This window comes from Eublepharis macularius, chromosome 9 (genome assembly GCF_028583425.1).
Source record: "Eublepharis macularius isolate TG4126 chromosome 9, MPM_Emac_v1.0, whole genome shotgun sequence".
Taxonomy (NCBI): Eukaryota; Metazoa; Chordata; class Lepidosauria; order Squamata; family Eublepharidae; genus Eublepharis; species Eublepharis macularius.
The window spans coordinates 18,086,186-18,101,169 of record NC_072798.1 but is presented as its reverse complement, the minus strand read 5'-3'; the positions used below and the strand labels follow the sequence as shown (position 1 = coordinate 18,101,169).

Below are 14,984 nucleotides of genomic sequence, written 5' to 3'. Positions count from 1 at the left end.
TTGAAGCCAGCTGGGTGACCTTGGGTCAGTCACAGCTTCTAGGAGCTCTCTCAGCCCCACCCACCTCACAGGGTGTTTTGTTGTGGGGATAATAATGACATACTTTGTAAACCACTCTGAGTGGGCATTAAGTTGTCCTGAAGGGCGGTATATAAATTGAATGTTATTATTATTATTGGTCTCATTCAGCTCGATTCTAATCCTTCTTTGGGGACGTCATGTCTGACTGTGCCCATTCATTCATGCCAATATTTCTGTTGTCAAGTATATGCTTGACATGCATATATTCCATGCCAGGGTGATCCATGCTTGAGGTCCACTACCATTCAGTCAGACTAGTATTAAGCTGATGGTCCTGAGTCATCTCAGTCTTGGAACTGGTCTCATGTTGTAACTGATAAGTTCATTCCTTAGCTTTCAATAACCACTTTCGTTTCCTCCCATCTTCACAGACTAGCTCGCCGCTGGTACAGCTGCAAACATTCCTTTCCGTTGATATTGTTTAATCTAACCTTGAGTGTCTGAAGTGTTGCATTGCTCAGTGTCTTGCCTGACTGTGTGTGAACTCTGGAAATGTTTCCCAAGCTGCTTCTGTACTTGTGGTTTAGGTGGGAAGAAGGTTGATTGGGTATATAGCCTTGTAACTGCCTTAATACTTATTCCTTTCAATGAGAAGTTACCAGGCTCATCTGCCTTTTACTTCATGTACTCCTATGGACCTGTGTATATGTAACAAGATTGAATTCCTGAATAAATGTCGTTTAGACAAGGACATGTGTCTTGCTGAAATGATCCAGGGATCTACCTGCCATAACCTGTCATCCATGGTCTGACACTCCAATGCCTAACCAGGATTCAAAGAAAAAGAGAAGTACAACTGAATGAAAATAAATGGCATCAGACTCCAGAACTTCACACAATCTCTTTTGGTAGCTTCATGCACATTTTGAATAACATGGTGGAAAAAACTGGGGCCTTGCGGCACCCCACAACAAAATTCCCAGAGGTTGCAGCAACAAACTCACCACAATCCTACCGGAAAGGTAGAAACAGAAGTATGGCTGAGCAGAGCTCAGATACTCCTCAAACCATAGAGGCTTTCCAGGAAGATTTCATGGTTATTAATGTCAAAGCAAGTTTCTGTCCCATAGCCAAGTCTGAAACTAGATTGAAATGGACTTAGACAATCTGCTTCCACCAGGAACTGAACACTGAAATGGAATGGGATTGTGCAGTAGCACAGATTTCCTTTCTGCCATGGAAATGTGCTTGGCAGTCTTTCAATTCATTACAATGTGGCTTGCTCAGTGGAATACTCAATGGATATTGATACCCCTTGATCTAAGGAATTAGATCTGAGAAAATGTGTTTCAGGAAATCAGTTGATAACTCATTTCCTTTCCCTCATATTATGATGTTTAGAAGAATAATTTGCACCTCTTTAAAGCACATGCATGCAGGGGAGATGAAACTTATGATTTATACAAACTTATACAAACAACATCAATTTGTAGGATTTCAGAGTATTTTTTAAAAAATAATTCTTTTAACAACAATTGTTCAAATTGGTAATTTGATTGGGCAACAGCAGCAGGGCCGAGTCTTTCAGAAGAATCGATTACATGTATCAAATTATACTCAGCAATCACCCAGGTTTTTCCATTTTTGACTGAGGACAGTGAACTGCCTCGCATTGAGAAAAATTGTAAGAGTGTCTTAGAATTATATTCTGGAGAGGGGGGAAATTGTTAAGCGTTTACTTGGCCTACAGAGGCAAAATGATAACAGGATGTTTTTTGTACAAAATATCTCCTCAATGGCCAATTTTTATTTATTGGCAGTAAAGTACAATTCTGAAAAAAAAAGGGAGAGTTTCCCTTAAAAATATTAATATAGTGACCTGTAATAAGTAATGCACAGAAATAAAAATCTGAACATTTGTGTTCCAATCTGACTGTGCTTGTGAAGCCCAAATAAAATGCTGAGGATTTCTCAGTGAACAGGTTTGGCAGACGAACTTACAATTTTTGTCCGTTGTGATCAGACATGAACCTTCGCTGTTCGACTCGAATGCCATGTCGAGCTACTTCATGTCTGTGAGGAGCTATGGTGATAAGGCTTTCGTTTTCTCTCTACCTTCTGGCTGCTTTTCCATCTACACAGTAGGTGAAATCAATTTTCCCTCGGGCTCAGGAATGGTTGGGTCAGGTAATTAAATGATGCCGCGAGTGGTGATGAAAAACTATGACTCCCATGAGGCGGTATTAAAATGTATGTGTGAGTTAGAAAGCGATCTATACAGATCGACAACCATTTATGTTGATCAGACCGACATAGACAAACAGAAAACAGTTGTTGAAAACAGAGGAATTACAGAATTTATATATGACTGTGTTTCTGTTCATTCTCCTTTTAAAAAGTCAGCAACGGAGCATGGAGAGGTGGCAGCAACAGGTGAGTGGGTGTATGCACAGTTTGTGTGTATGGGAAGTAAGTCATGAACAAGCAACCTCAATCACTCATGGAAGAACTAGCTCCTTGCTCACAGTAGATGACTGGGATGCAAGTCAACCTGGTAGGTTCTGCAGTACCTCTCAAGGCAGTGGGTCCGCAGTATTTGAAGGACTACCTCCTCCTGAATTTTTCTGCTCATGTGCAGCTTTGTTACGGGAATCAATTAATCACAGGTACAACTGGTAGACTCTCCCACAATAGCCATTTTCACTGCTGGACCAAGCTTTGGGATCACAGGAACGTTGATGGTGATTGTATTGTATTTTATGCTATTTATTTGTGAGCTTCCTTGAGTGGGCATTATGCTGGGAAAGTCAGTAGATAAATAAAATATATTGTAGACTTGTACAACATTCAGATTCAATGCTATTTAATTTTATTACTTCTGTTTTAGTCCACCTTTCTCACAAAGATACAGTTCTGTCCTTAGAGAGTGTTGCTAACTTCACAGAATGAGCATATGATGAGAACTGCATATATTCGATTTTTGCAAAACTCCCCTCCTCTCAGCTCATCATCATGCCTTCACATTTTTTAGAATGTGTACATCTCTAGTTGTGGTTAGATAAGTATGGATCACTGGTAATTGTGCATGTAAAAGTAGTAGACCAGATAGGATGGAGCCACCCAGGAAGACTGACAGGTCCCTTTGTTTCCCAAAAGTCTTGGCACAATTTAGACCTTGCTTAGAAAAATTATACGAGTTGAGAATCTTGTTGATCAGTGGAATCGGAGGAGGGTCTAAATCTTCTTTGTCTCTGCTTTGGGATAGGTGCTCCCATTCCACACTTGAGGAATGAGAGCAATGAAACAGGCGGATAGCACAGGACTTGTCCTGAAACCATCTGAATACAGCTCAATGCAATGGTAGCCAATACATCTTTGATTCCATCACCCTTTTCTCTGTGGATTGCCATCCTGTGGGTCTGAGTGGTGACTGGGTAATCAATGCCACCTATAGGCTAACCAATTAGTAACACAGTATGACATATTTGCAAGGAATTTGGAGGGAAGAAACAGCTCACCTCTGCTCTGACCTGGACACGTTTTAGCAGACTGCAAATCAGGTCATGGGCAATCTCTTTCCCACATTTACTTGAATCCATTTCAACCTGTCTTTTCCTCGGCTGTTGCCAGGCTGCTTGGGATTCAGGCACTGGTCCTTAAGAACCATCAGAAGATTCTATAAGGGAAGGATCATCAATGGTCGGTTTAAAAAGGGCAGGATATTTCAAGCCATATGAGTTTGGTGCACACAGGACTGCAAACCAATGGAGTCTGCAACCAAGTGACTCTGCATCCATGTAGTTAAGCCAGATATTGCCAGGCCTTTTCTTACCTGGATTTTCAGGGGATTGCTCGGTTTATCTATGTAGCTGGAAGGTTACAGCCAATCACCACCTATAAAGCGGCTTTCTGCCCAGCTTCCAGTTTTGAATAATGATTTCAGCAGATCAGAGAAACTCTGCCAAGAAAAGACTTATCTGGAAATGAGCGCCGGCATTCTGTGTAAAAATGAGAGGCAGCAATATTACAGGCTGTTCCCCTTCCATCTTGTCTCTCCCAAAAACTTGCTTCACTTTGTATTCTACCCATTCCATTGCTGCTGGTGAAATGTTTTTCTTTGTTGCTCACTGTACTTTGTTACAAGCTACCGTAAACCCTGACCTGGATGGCTCTGGCTAGACTGCTCTCATCGGATCTTGGAAACTAAGCAGGGTCAGCCCTGTTTAGTACTTGGATGGGAGACCACTAAGAAAGATCAGGAATGCTTCGTAGAGGGAAGTTATGACAAACCATTTGTTTGTCTCTTTCATTGTAAACCTGATGGGATCACCATGAATCAGTTGTGACTTGATGGCTCTTTCCACCACCACTATGAGCAGTTGATAATCCGCCAGGCAGTGATCTCCTGCAGCTGATCCTTGGCTAACAAGAATGCATCCTGCAGTCTTTCTTGTATTTTTGCAGCTTTCCAAAGATTTGTGGTAGCAGGAGATAAGGCACATGCGGCGTATGGATGGACAAACGGTAGGTCAGTGAGGCTAGCCAATCCTTCTTGCAGAGCTCGAGATAAAGAGCAGAATACAGGCAGGGCCGGCATCAACATTCCTGAAGGGGGGGCAGCTGACATGAATGCCTACTGGCCTGTAAGACCTTCCTCCACCTGGCTGCTGGCCACATTGGTTTCCAGCGCCTTTGGAGGAAGGGCATATGTGCGGGGCATATGGCTGGGAGCACTCACAACCTGGCAGTGAAAGATACATGGGTGGAGGAGAGGTACACATAGGCTGGTGGTGGGAAGGGCGACAAGTGAGGTATACAGAGGTGGGCAACCTGGGCCATCCAAATCCTAGAACCAGCCCTGAGTATAAGCTTCCGAGTTCAATGTCTACATTTCTTGTAACCTGCCAGACCAAAGAATTCTGGGCGTGAAGCAATAACGCTTTGAGTAGCTGAAGAGAAAAAATAGCCATCAAAAGGATCACTCAGGCTCGGAAAGCCATGCTGTAGAGCTACTGAGGCGGCTGAAAGGTTTACACAAACTGGCTAGGCAGTAACAAACGTGATGGAGAATGTAAAAGCAGATTCTTGTGGGATGTCCATGCAGAAGTACATGAGATAGCTGTCCTCTTCCCTATGTACTGGTGTTGGATTTACTGTAATCAATAAATAAAAACTGAGAAGCACTAGCTTGAGATATTGCCATCCAATCCTTAGATTTTATTTATTTTAAAACTGCCCCACCCCCAACAACTTGGAATTAAGAACAATAAATTAAGAAACAAAGAATACAATATCCAGTTAAATTTTTGAGTACAACATCTACAATGTAAATGATGCTGAAACCTCTGCAGTGTTTTGTTTTGTTTTTATGGGGAGGGGAGTCTTCATTTCCCTTCCCCCAAATGCCAGGCCAATTGTGTGTGTGTGTTTTTAAAAGGCCGTACTATGTTTTTAAGAGCTTATGTAGCTTTGGGCAAGTCTCCAGCATGAAGGAATTTCCGCAGTTGTGGGGCAGCTGCCAGGTAACCCTCTGCCAGCCCCGGCTATCCCAAATTGGTACACAGATGGTAACCTCTAGATGGCACTGTTGCACAATTATAGGGAAGGAGGCAATTCTTAGGTATGCCGGACCCAAACCTCATAAAAGTTTAGGCAAGACACTGATTTTTCTTCTGTTTTTTTTAAATAATGTTTCTGTACAGGAGCAGAAATCACTATTCTACTTTAAAATAACTTCAGAAATATACATATAAATATATTACATGATACCCAAAGGCACTGATTTGCATTGGGACTCGGCTCCTCCTTCCCAGCTCTATTGGAAACAAGCAATTGGGGCAAGGGGAGGGGAGGAGTCTACACAACACAATAGCCCAAAAACCAATGCCAGCTCCATAAAGCCAAAAATGCCTATTGATAAAGTTGACTTGGTCATGTGGATGCCAAATTCTATGGTAAGACGAATATTCGTTGATGAGCAGGAGGTGGAAGTTTGCAGGATGTCTGCCGAGAAACCCGGGATGTCAGCAATGGCTGCTGCTACAATTAGAATCCGAAGTTAAGCACCAAAGCCTAATTTTCTTTTTCATCGCAGAGTTAAGCAATGCACTTAAATACATCCTATTGAAATCAGTGGGGTTTAAGAATGCTTAAACTTGGTCTGGATCCAATCCAAGAGTCTAATGGACAGCAGCATCTGAGAAGCTTCTTTAGTACAGAATGATGGATGGGACTGGCTCTGAATTTTTTTTCTTTTTACTAGAAAGATAACAGCTCTTTCAAAATAGCTGGTAGATACAGAAAGCATAAATATACAATAAGTTTAGACACCGATTGTACTAAATGCAACAATACAAATAAGCAAACAGAAAACACAAATGGTAACACAATAAAACTGTATTACATTTGTGCTTCAAATATTACAATACATTATATACATTAGTCCAAAATAAGCATCTCATGCCCAATGACACAAAAAGGGGAAAACAAAACAAAACCCCAAACAACAAGCCAAAAGAATAAGAACCCCGCCCCCAAACTCCAGCAGTATGTACATTATCTTTTAATAAACATTCAACTGTGAACTGGTGCAATTTCCACGACATACATTTGCAGTCCGCCTCTTATTCCACACGACCATCCTGCCTCCCTATATCTATGCTATTCAGTAGGTTCCGCCATTGTTTCTTATACAAGTTGAGCAAAAAAGGAGAAAAAAAAAGTAGTGCTTCAATATTCTTTGCGGCGAGGAGCTGGATCAGCGAACTTGGGGTGCGTAACCTTCTTTCATTAAACCCTCCTCATAATCCGTCTGGCAGAGAATCATGTTGTTCTTTAGGAAAAATTTGTCTCCCACACAAAATCTGGAAAGGGGAACAAACAAAACAAAACAGTAATCTTAACTTCCATTTGCATCCCGTCTTTTGATATAGCAGATCCGGTTTCCACGAATTGAGAGATGTGCCTCGACTGGGGCTGAACAGGGGCTAATTCTTTTTGATGAAGGAAAGCAATGCCATTGTATACTGTTTCATCTCCTGCATTCGTTCAAGTATGTTGTTAAATTCTTGCACAAGTTGACCTTTGCCCAGCAGCATTTAAACCAATGGTCCATAGCCCGAGTACTCAACGAAAAAAATTAATGACTTAGCAATTATATAGAATTGTAGACAGCTCATGGTGTTTAATGTATATCATTACGTTGTAATTTTTGAAACTAGCATATATTATTATTATATTGGGGATAGGGATGAGGCCAAAGACAGTCGCTTTTCTAAGGCTACCTTGTTAGTCTATGGAATAGGCAAGATTTGAACCAGGGACTTACTGCTTTGTAGCACGCAGCACCATCCAAAGCAGAATTACACCCTCCTAAGCCCACTAAAGTAAATGGATTTAGAACGATGTTAACTCTACTTAAGATGGCACAGTTGATTGCTTAACCACTGTCAGGGCTCATTTTGAGGGGGCACGCACAGGAATGCAGTTCTGGCAGTTCCCCAAAGAGGTCACATATCAGGTGGCTGGATCGGGCCTCTGACGGGTGGTGGATCACTCTCCTGCTCAGCAGTGGCCCAATCCCGACCATTTTGGGCCCCTTTTCAGCCATTTTCAGCCCCTTTTTGTCATTTTGGGCCCAATTTCAGCCCTGAATGGCCAGGATTGGGTCCGAAACAGCCAGGATAGGTGCTGTCAGGGGGTGTGGCATATGCAAATCAGTTATGCTAATGACACATTTCTGGTGATGCCAAGGGGTGTGGCATATGCAAATCAGTTATGCTAATGAGTTCCTCCAGCTCTTTTTCTACGAAATGACCCGTGACCACTGTGTAACACCAGCTCTCTAGAAGAGAAGACCAGGATAGGTTTCAAAATCCTTGGGTGGCTGTATGGGATTGTACCAAGAAATGTAGAATGAGATGACAGATTTAGACAAAGGTACATTGTGAAAAGCAGATTATGGGCAAATGCGGCCCACCTTTGGACTGTACAGCTAGCAACAGCACTTCCTTTTCACATTTCTATTCTACGTATCATGTAGCCTTATAGAGGGTCAGAAGATTGGGCTATCCACTGTAGGGCTGGTTCACTGAGATCTTTCCTGGCCATGCTGGTTGAGGTACTTTAACTGAAAATGCCATGGGGTTGAACCTAGGACTTTATGTAAGTAAAACATGTGTTGCTGCTGAAATATGGCACTTCTCCTTGACACTACTCTAAGTGAAGGCAGAGCAGTGGTCGTCAGCCACAGAGGTCTGGAGGCTGGACTGTGAGCTCCTGTAGATTTGACATATTTTTGTCCTGCTTTCTGGAAGGATTTAGCTATACCTCTTGCCTCTTTTTGCATGCACCCTAAGAAGAATATCAAAATGGTAAAGTCAGGTTGTTCACAGGTGGAGAGAATTCCTTTTTAGAAGATACAGGTCTCTTCCTGTCACATGACTGTGACATCATGTTATTTCCTGTCCCAAGCTGCCACCTAGGGGTTAAAGATGAGTCCTGGGTCTGGGTTGAAGTAACATGTAGCCCTATAGCATCCAGACAAAGTGCATTTCTGGCAAGAGGGGAATAGTAAATGAATGGCAGCTAATGTATTAAGAATTTGTTTTACAACCCCCCCCCAACAATAAAATATTCCTTATTGGCAAAACTCAAACCGGAAATAAAATTATAAAGCCAGACACATTTAATCGCAGTAATAAGAACAACAGACCTAAAACCAAACCCATATAGAGGGGAAATAGAAACCATACCCACCCAAAAGCCAGGGGAGGGGGAAATCTATTTGATACTGTAAAGGCAACAAATCCCGAAGCAAGCAAGCATCCAAAGGGAAGGCATTGCAATGCTGGGGTACCACAGCCATAAAGGCCCTATAACTAGCCGATACTCACCTCCCAAAAAAATGGAGATTGTTTTTATCTTGTTTTGTAATTTTGGCTTGGTATTCTTTAAGCAAAAAACTCATGTAAAGATGTGGAATGCCCTGAATTTGGCCATGCAATTCTCACGATTTTATTGGGCCACCATTGGCTTTTTCTGAGGCTGTACAGCAGAATAATAGGCACTGTACGACCAAGACACCTAAATGTAGCCCACATCTGCAACAATACATCTCTCCGGCCTCTTTCAGGGTCATGTGAATCAACCCTTTATCTGCAGACTTAAACTAATTCCACACTAAGTGTGGCATGAGGATAGAGGACAGCTTTGACAATGGTTCATTAAAAAAAATAAAGAGTTCTTTTTTAACACAGATTGCAGGGAGGGGGAGAACACCACAAGGGGTCCTCCCTGAAGCATGCAGAAGAGTTTCACTAATGAATGGTTTTGCATGGGTGGGAGGGGGGAATGTCATATTCTGTTTGTTGCGAAGGCTCTCTGGAAAAAAAAACCCAACATATTGGATGGAGCTCCTCTCAGCATTCCAATTAAACCAAAGAGAGTAACCCAAATGAACTGCTTAGCATTGATGCGGATAGATGAAAACTAGTTTCCTTCAGCTAATTACCCATTTTACTCTAGAAAGTATTGTTTAATTCGGTAATGGATTACAATGTTCTTTTTTGCCATATAACTTCCAAGCAATGACATCTTGGACACAATTAGGAGCTGAAATAAATGTGCGTGTTGTTTACGGTAGATTTAACAACAGAGTAGCTAGGGGAATAGGCTGTATATGTATTTAATTGTAACAATTTAACCTTCAAATAGCAATGTCTGGTGCAGTTGACCCAGTAAAACTACATATAATTACACACATTGACCCCCCCGACCTTCGATAGGCATTACCCCCACCCCCTTTTTTATCAGTCAGCTTCTAATGATGTTTGAAGCAGAAATCTGAGGGAATTGTCACAGAGTAAATTGTGTATTGAAAGGAGGCCTTTAATGTTTTGTGAAGTTGTGAGGTTTTAAATGGAGCAGCAGTTGGACTGATTTACATTTGTAAAGATTGGAATGCTAGACAAACAGCGAACCCATTTATTTTCCAACCGGGTAGCTTTGGAAATTTATCCTTATGCTCACTAAATAGAGTGAGGGAAAATGGCGTAATAAAAAAGTGGATTGAAAGGAATTAGCTTTGCTCCTGAAGGAAAATTGGGCTGTTTATTTGTGGAGTCCCCTCCCCCCGTCTCTCCTCCAGCTCGGGATTAATGCCCACTGACAGCATTTGACTGAAAATACAGATGATGGAACAGTCCTGAAACCCTTAAGTTATTTATGGTCAAACTAGCTCCATATAAACACAAGCTTCCAATTCCGGAGCCCCCACACTCCTGGCTTATATTTATGCTTCATTATAGTCCACCTACACCTTAACTGAATAGAGTGTATGGAAATGGAAGGCTGCTGAAAAATACCCTTTCAAGATATTTCAGCACCTGAGCATTTTTTTTATTCTCCTCTGGAAGACAAGGAAGTTGAATTTAACTGCCTTTTGCCCATGTTACTCAATATTTGTTCTGTCCCTCCTCTCGCCAATTTGTACATCACTAGTGGTGAGAAACTAAGTAAAACACAAAGTATAAAAACCAACTCCCCCCCCCCCAAGAAAACTGTGCATTGATTTAGAGAAAGAAGATGGCTCTGGATCCATCTCAACCCCCATAGTCTAGGTCAACATTTTTCAAACTGTGATTTGGGTTCACTTGGAGGCCACTAAGTATACTCCAGGGAGCCCAAGATCTAGAGGAGTCAGCTTTGTTAGTCTGTAGTTGCAAAATAGCACAGGGTCCAGTAGCACCTTTAAGACTAACCAACTTTATCGTAGCACAAGCTTTCGAGAACCACAGCTCTTTTCGTCAGAGAGACGAAGGTTCTCAAAAGGTTATGCTACAATAAAGTTGGTTAGTCTTAAAGGTGCTACTGGACTTTTTACTATTTTGCAAGAGCCCTTTGTAAGCAAAGAGGATGTCCTCTTCTAATGTCATTTAGCTAAAGAGAAAACAAAGCCTGCTCAGTTTCCTAGGAATGGGAGCAGAGACTCTGCCTTAGAGGAAAGGGACAGAATCTTCTTCCCACTCTTCCAAAATGTTGGAGGTGGTACAGTTACTGCCACTCACAGTCACCCCAGAAAACTAACTAGAAAGCACAATGATTGTTGCTGGAAACCAACAGTTCACGTATAGGAACTCCCTAGGACTGAGGGACATCACAGGTTCAAATCCTAATACAGTCATTATGGCTATTTCAACTAAATATGCTTTTATTCTATTTTCCAATGCAAAGTACTTCACTAGAGAGAGGATGGCGACAGACCACTCTTTGTCCACAGACCATACCAGCAAACGGCAGTTTTCAAATGTCTTCTGCAAATTCTGCAGGTTGTGTGTTGCACTGCTGTTTTTCTACTCTTACGAGCAGCTCCGGAAGTTTTTCCGGATGCTTTCCCATCCCTGTCCAGTGGCCTTTTGCTTTTAAAGTGTAGATGTAGCATTTGGAGGATACTAGGGGCCTCCAAGGTTGGCTGTAGGGAGCTGTCCAAAGCATGGTGGATGCTAGGGAGGGTTTGGGAATGCGCTAAAGTTGAAGTTTGAGAACCACTGGCTGGCTCCCTGCCTTCCCAACAATAATTTCATTGCCTATGTTGCAGTAAGAGATGAGGCACCCTCCCCTTTGTTCACCACCTTACCCTGAAAATCTTTAAAGTAATATTGAACTTGAACTCCCACTAAGAGCTGGGCTTACTGCTGCATGGGACACAAGGTGCTTCCCCACATTTGACACAAGATGCGAACACTTTTAAAGTTCTTCTACTGCTTGAGATGAGCCAGGAGGAAAAGAAGGCTCTTCCCTGTTTTGATTTTCATGGACACACCAGCAGCGACTACTGTAGGCAGTGTGTGTTGCCTAGAGCAGTTGTTCATCTTTCCACTGTCTGGGAGCTCTTCCGCGTATTCACCATTTACATTTGTATCCTGTGCGTCCTTCAAGACACCCCAGGTGGCATATATGGTTCACCCTTCTCCAATTTATTTTTGCAGCTGCCCTGTGAATGAAGCTAGACTGAGTGTGCCTTGACCAAGGTCACCCAGGGAGCTTCATGGCATAGCGTGTGGACAGTGCAGTCCAGGCTCAGTCAACGCATGGCCACCCCTGCCGGGGTTTTCAAGGCAAGAGACAAACAGGGGTGGTTTACAATTGCCAGCCTCTGTGTAATGACTATGGACTCTTTTGGTGGGTCTTCCATCCAAGTACTAACCAGAGCCAAGTCTGCTTAGCTTCCAAGTTCTGATGAGATTAAGCTAGGCTGGGCTACCCAGGTCAAGGCGTCAAGGGGATTTGATTCCAGGTCTCCCCAATCCTACAATGAGCGGTTGCACCAGCCCACTGAGGAACTCCTGAACATCTGCTATGGAACTTCTGCATGGGGTAGAGGATTACCTGCATGCTAGAGCTCATATAGATGCACCATCCAAGCCTGTAGGTTCCTACCTGCCTCAAATGAGACAAATTAATGGAGAAAAGATTTTTCACCAATTAAACAGAAATGATGGCAGAGGCAGTATGAGGTTAAATATTTGAGCCCTTCCGTGTGGCATCTCTCTAGCCCAGGATGTGGCACTCTTGGTCTGATTCAAAAAGGGTCTGACATTCTTAAAGGGATTCATTCTTTAACTTGACTTCTGCATCTTTAAGACGCTAGAGTAGGTCTACAGTAGAAAAGATTTTCGGCTTGCTTTTATGGTTCACATGCTACTTTTAATGTGCAAGTGGTAAGTAAATTCCTTCAGCCATATGAATTTATCTGTAGGCTGAAAAGGCAGGGTCTAGAAACATTTCCACCCCTTCAGCTCCTGTTTCAGAGGTCTGATTTAGATATACAGAAAAATGAGGTAGGGATTCACATTGTGCAAAGTCTTCCATGTTGGGGAAAAAACCAGCAGAGCTACCAAAGAGATGGGATGGAAGCTTTCTCTAAGTTTTATATTTGCATGGAGCTCCCCCCCCCCCGCCTAATGCAAAAGAACATTCAAAGGTGCAATCCACCCCCACAGTCTGAAGTGGTGCGTTCCATTCTATCATACTGACATTTTACCATCTCACTTTGTCTAGCATGTATAAACCAGTACATTTTTAAAAACAAAACCCCTTTTATTCAAATAAAACCATTCTACAAAAGTTAGAAGAAGCTTAAAATAACAGTTGTCTACACCGATACTCTATAAACATTCAAAGCCCATAAAATAACTATTTATGTAAGACTGTTGGATAGGTATAAATCATGCCTAAGACAAAGGCCTCAGTTCAGCATGGATTCTCACATGGGAAGTGCTTGTTACCTGGGCAGCAGGTGACTTTGATGCATATGGGTGAGGAAGCTAACGTTAGGGATTTCACACTACAGGAGGAGCCTTCACAAGGGAGTTCCCATGCTGCACTTTGCTGGTCTCCCGATCCTCAGAGGAGACTTCCGAGATACTTGGGGTAGAGGAGGGGAAAGAGCCATTCCGCCAACTCCTTCCGTAAACTCTTCCACTGGTTCTGACCTGCTATGTGGACAGGTACGAGAATACTTATGGCTTTAAATGTCTGCATACATGCATTGGGGGACTCTGGTCCAGTCAAGGTTCCCAGGCATGTGCATAGAGGTATCTAAAGATGCTGGTACACACATGTTCTTCATACATGGTTTAAAATGGGAAACACCAATTGGTATACACAGAAAATGCATTTGCTGCAAGAAGCTGGCCTTATATTCTCAGCAAATTTTCTTAGCTGAGGCATTTCAAGAACAAGTAATAATAAAATTATTTTAACAATAACAACAGTGCTTATATACCACTCTTCTAGGCAGATTAGTGTCATGCCCAGAGCAGGGAACAAGTTAGTGTTATTATTATCTCCACAATACAGCCAGGGAGCTGGGGCTAAGAGGGATAGCTTACCCACAGCCACCTACTGAGCTTCAGGCAGTAGGGGGATTCAAACTAGCGGAGTGCTGATCCATACCTGAACCACTTAACCACTGTGCTACAGCAGGTCCAGCTGTCTCAGGGGAGTCCATGCTTTTACATGGGTGGGTGGGGGCACATGAACAAATGACTGGGGACGATCTACAATAGAGAGTTGATCTGATTAAAAAAAAACCTCATGGAATCTCTCTTTTTATGCGGCATACGAGGAGAACATCCAGAGTAAATACAATTAAATTCCATCCTGGAGTTTTGGAAGCATTTTATGCGGCGAAAAGGGAACGTTTTCAGAGATTATAAACACAGCTGCCCGTTATCAACTTCATTCAGCAAGAGCACAGGAGGAAGACCAAATTTCAACTTGTCAGCTATGTTTCTCCACAGTGAGAAGACTGCGAGAAAAGGGAGGGAAGGCTGATGGGGCTGCTGTAGACATCATACCTCTCTACAACGCTTCTCCTCCACACATGAGGATTAGGAGGGACTGTAATCCAACGTTTGTATTGTTCATAGTATACCTTGCCTTAGATAATTTGTTACTCACGCTCAGGGCTTTTTTTCTGGGAAAAGAGGTGGTGGAACTCAAGACCGCACAATAACGTCACTTTGGGTCAGCTGGAACAAGGGAGGGGAGACTTTTTTAAAGTTTAAATTGCCCTCAGAGAAAATCATCACATGGCTGGTGGCCCCACCCCCTGATCTCCAGACAGATCTCCTCTGTCTGGAGATCAGGGGGCGGGGCCACCAGCCATGTGACCATTTTTTAAGAGGTGCTGGAACTCCGTTCCACTACGTTCCTGCTGGAAAAAAGCCCTGCTCACACTGCTTTCAAATTCTGTAACCCGAGTCCTATTGCATTGTTCATGGCACTGTTTTGTATCCTGTAACCTGCCTTCAGTCTCAGTGAGAAAGGCGGACTACTAATAAAGTAAATAAATATATAAAGAGAGGAGGAGGAGGAGATGGACCAGCTCTGCTCAATGCAATTTCTGCTCACTGCCAGTCAGCAGTGCCCAATGGGTACACCTGTGGCTACGAGGCATC

The 14,984-nt window shown here is 42.7% G+C and overlaps 1 protein-coding gene across 2 annotated transcripts in view; it reads right to left on the bottom strand.

Annotated features, from left to right (window-relative positions):
• Positions 1 to 6,554: 6,554 nt before the first annotated feature.
• Positions 6,555 to 14,984, bottom strand: part of LMO3 (LIM domain only 3) — a 103,182-nt gene continuing 94,752 nt past the window's right edge. For both annotated transcript variants that reach the window (XM_054988983.1, XM_054988982.1), the window contains exon 4: positions 6,555 to 6,884. In XM_054988983.1, coding sequence (XP_054844958.1) covers positions 6,779 to 6,884 — 106 coding nt within the window. In that variant the 3' untranslated portion in view covers positions 6,555 to 6,778. The remainder of the gene's footprint in view (positions 6,885 to 14,984) is intronic.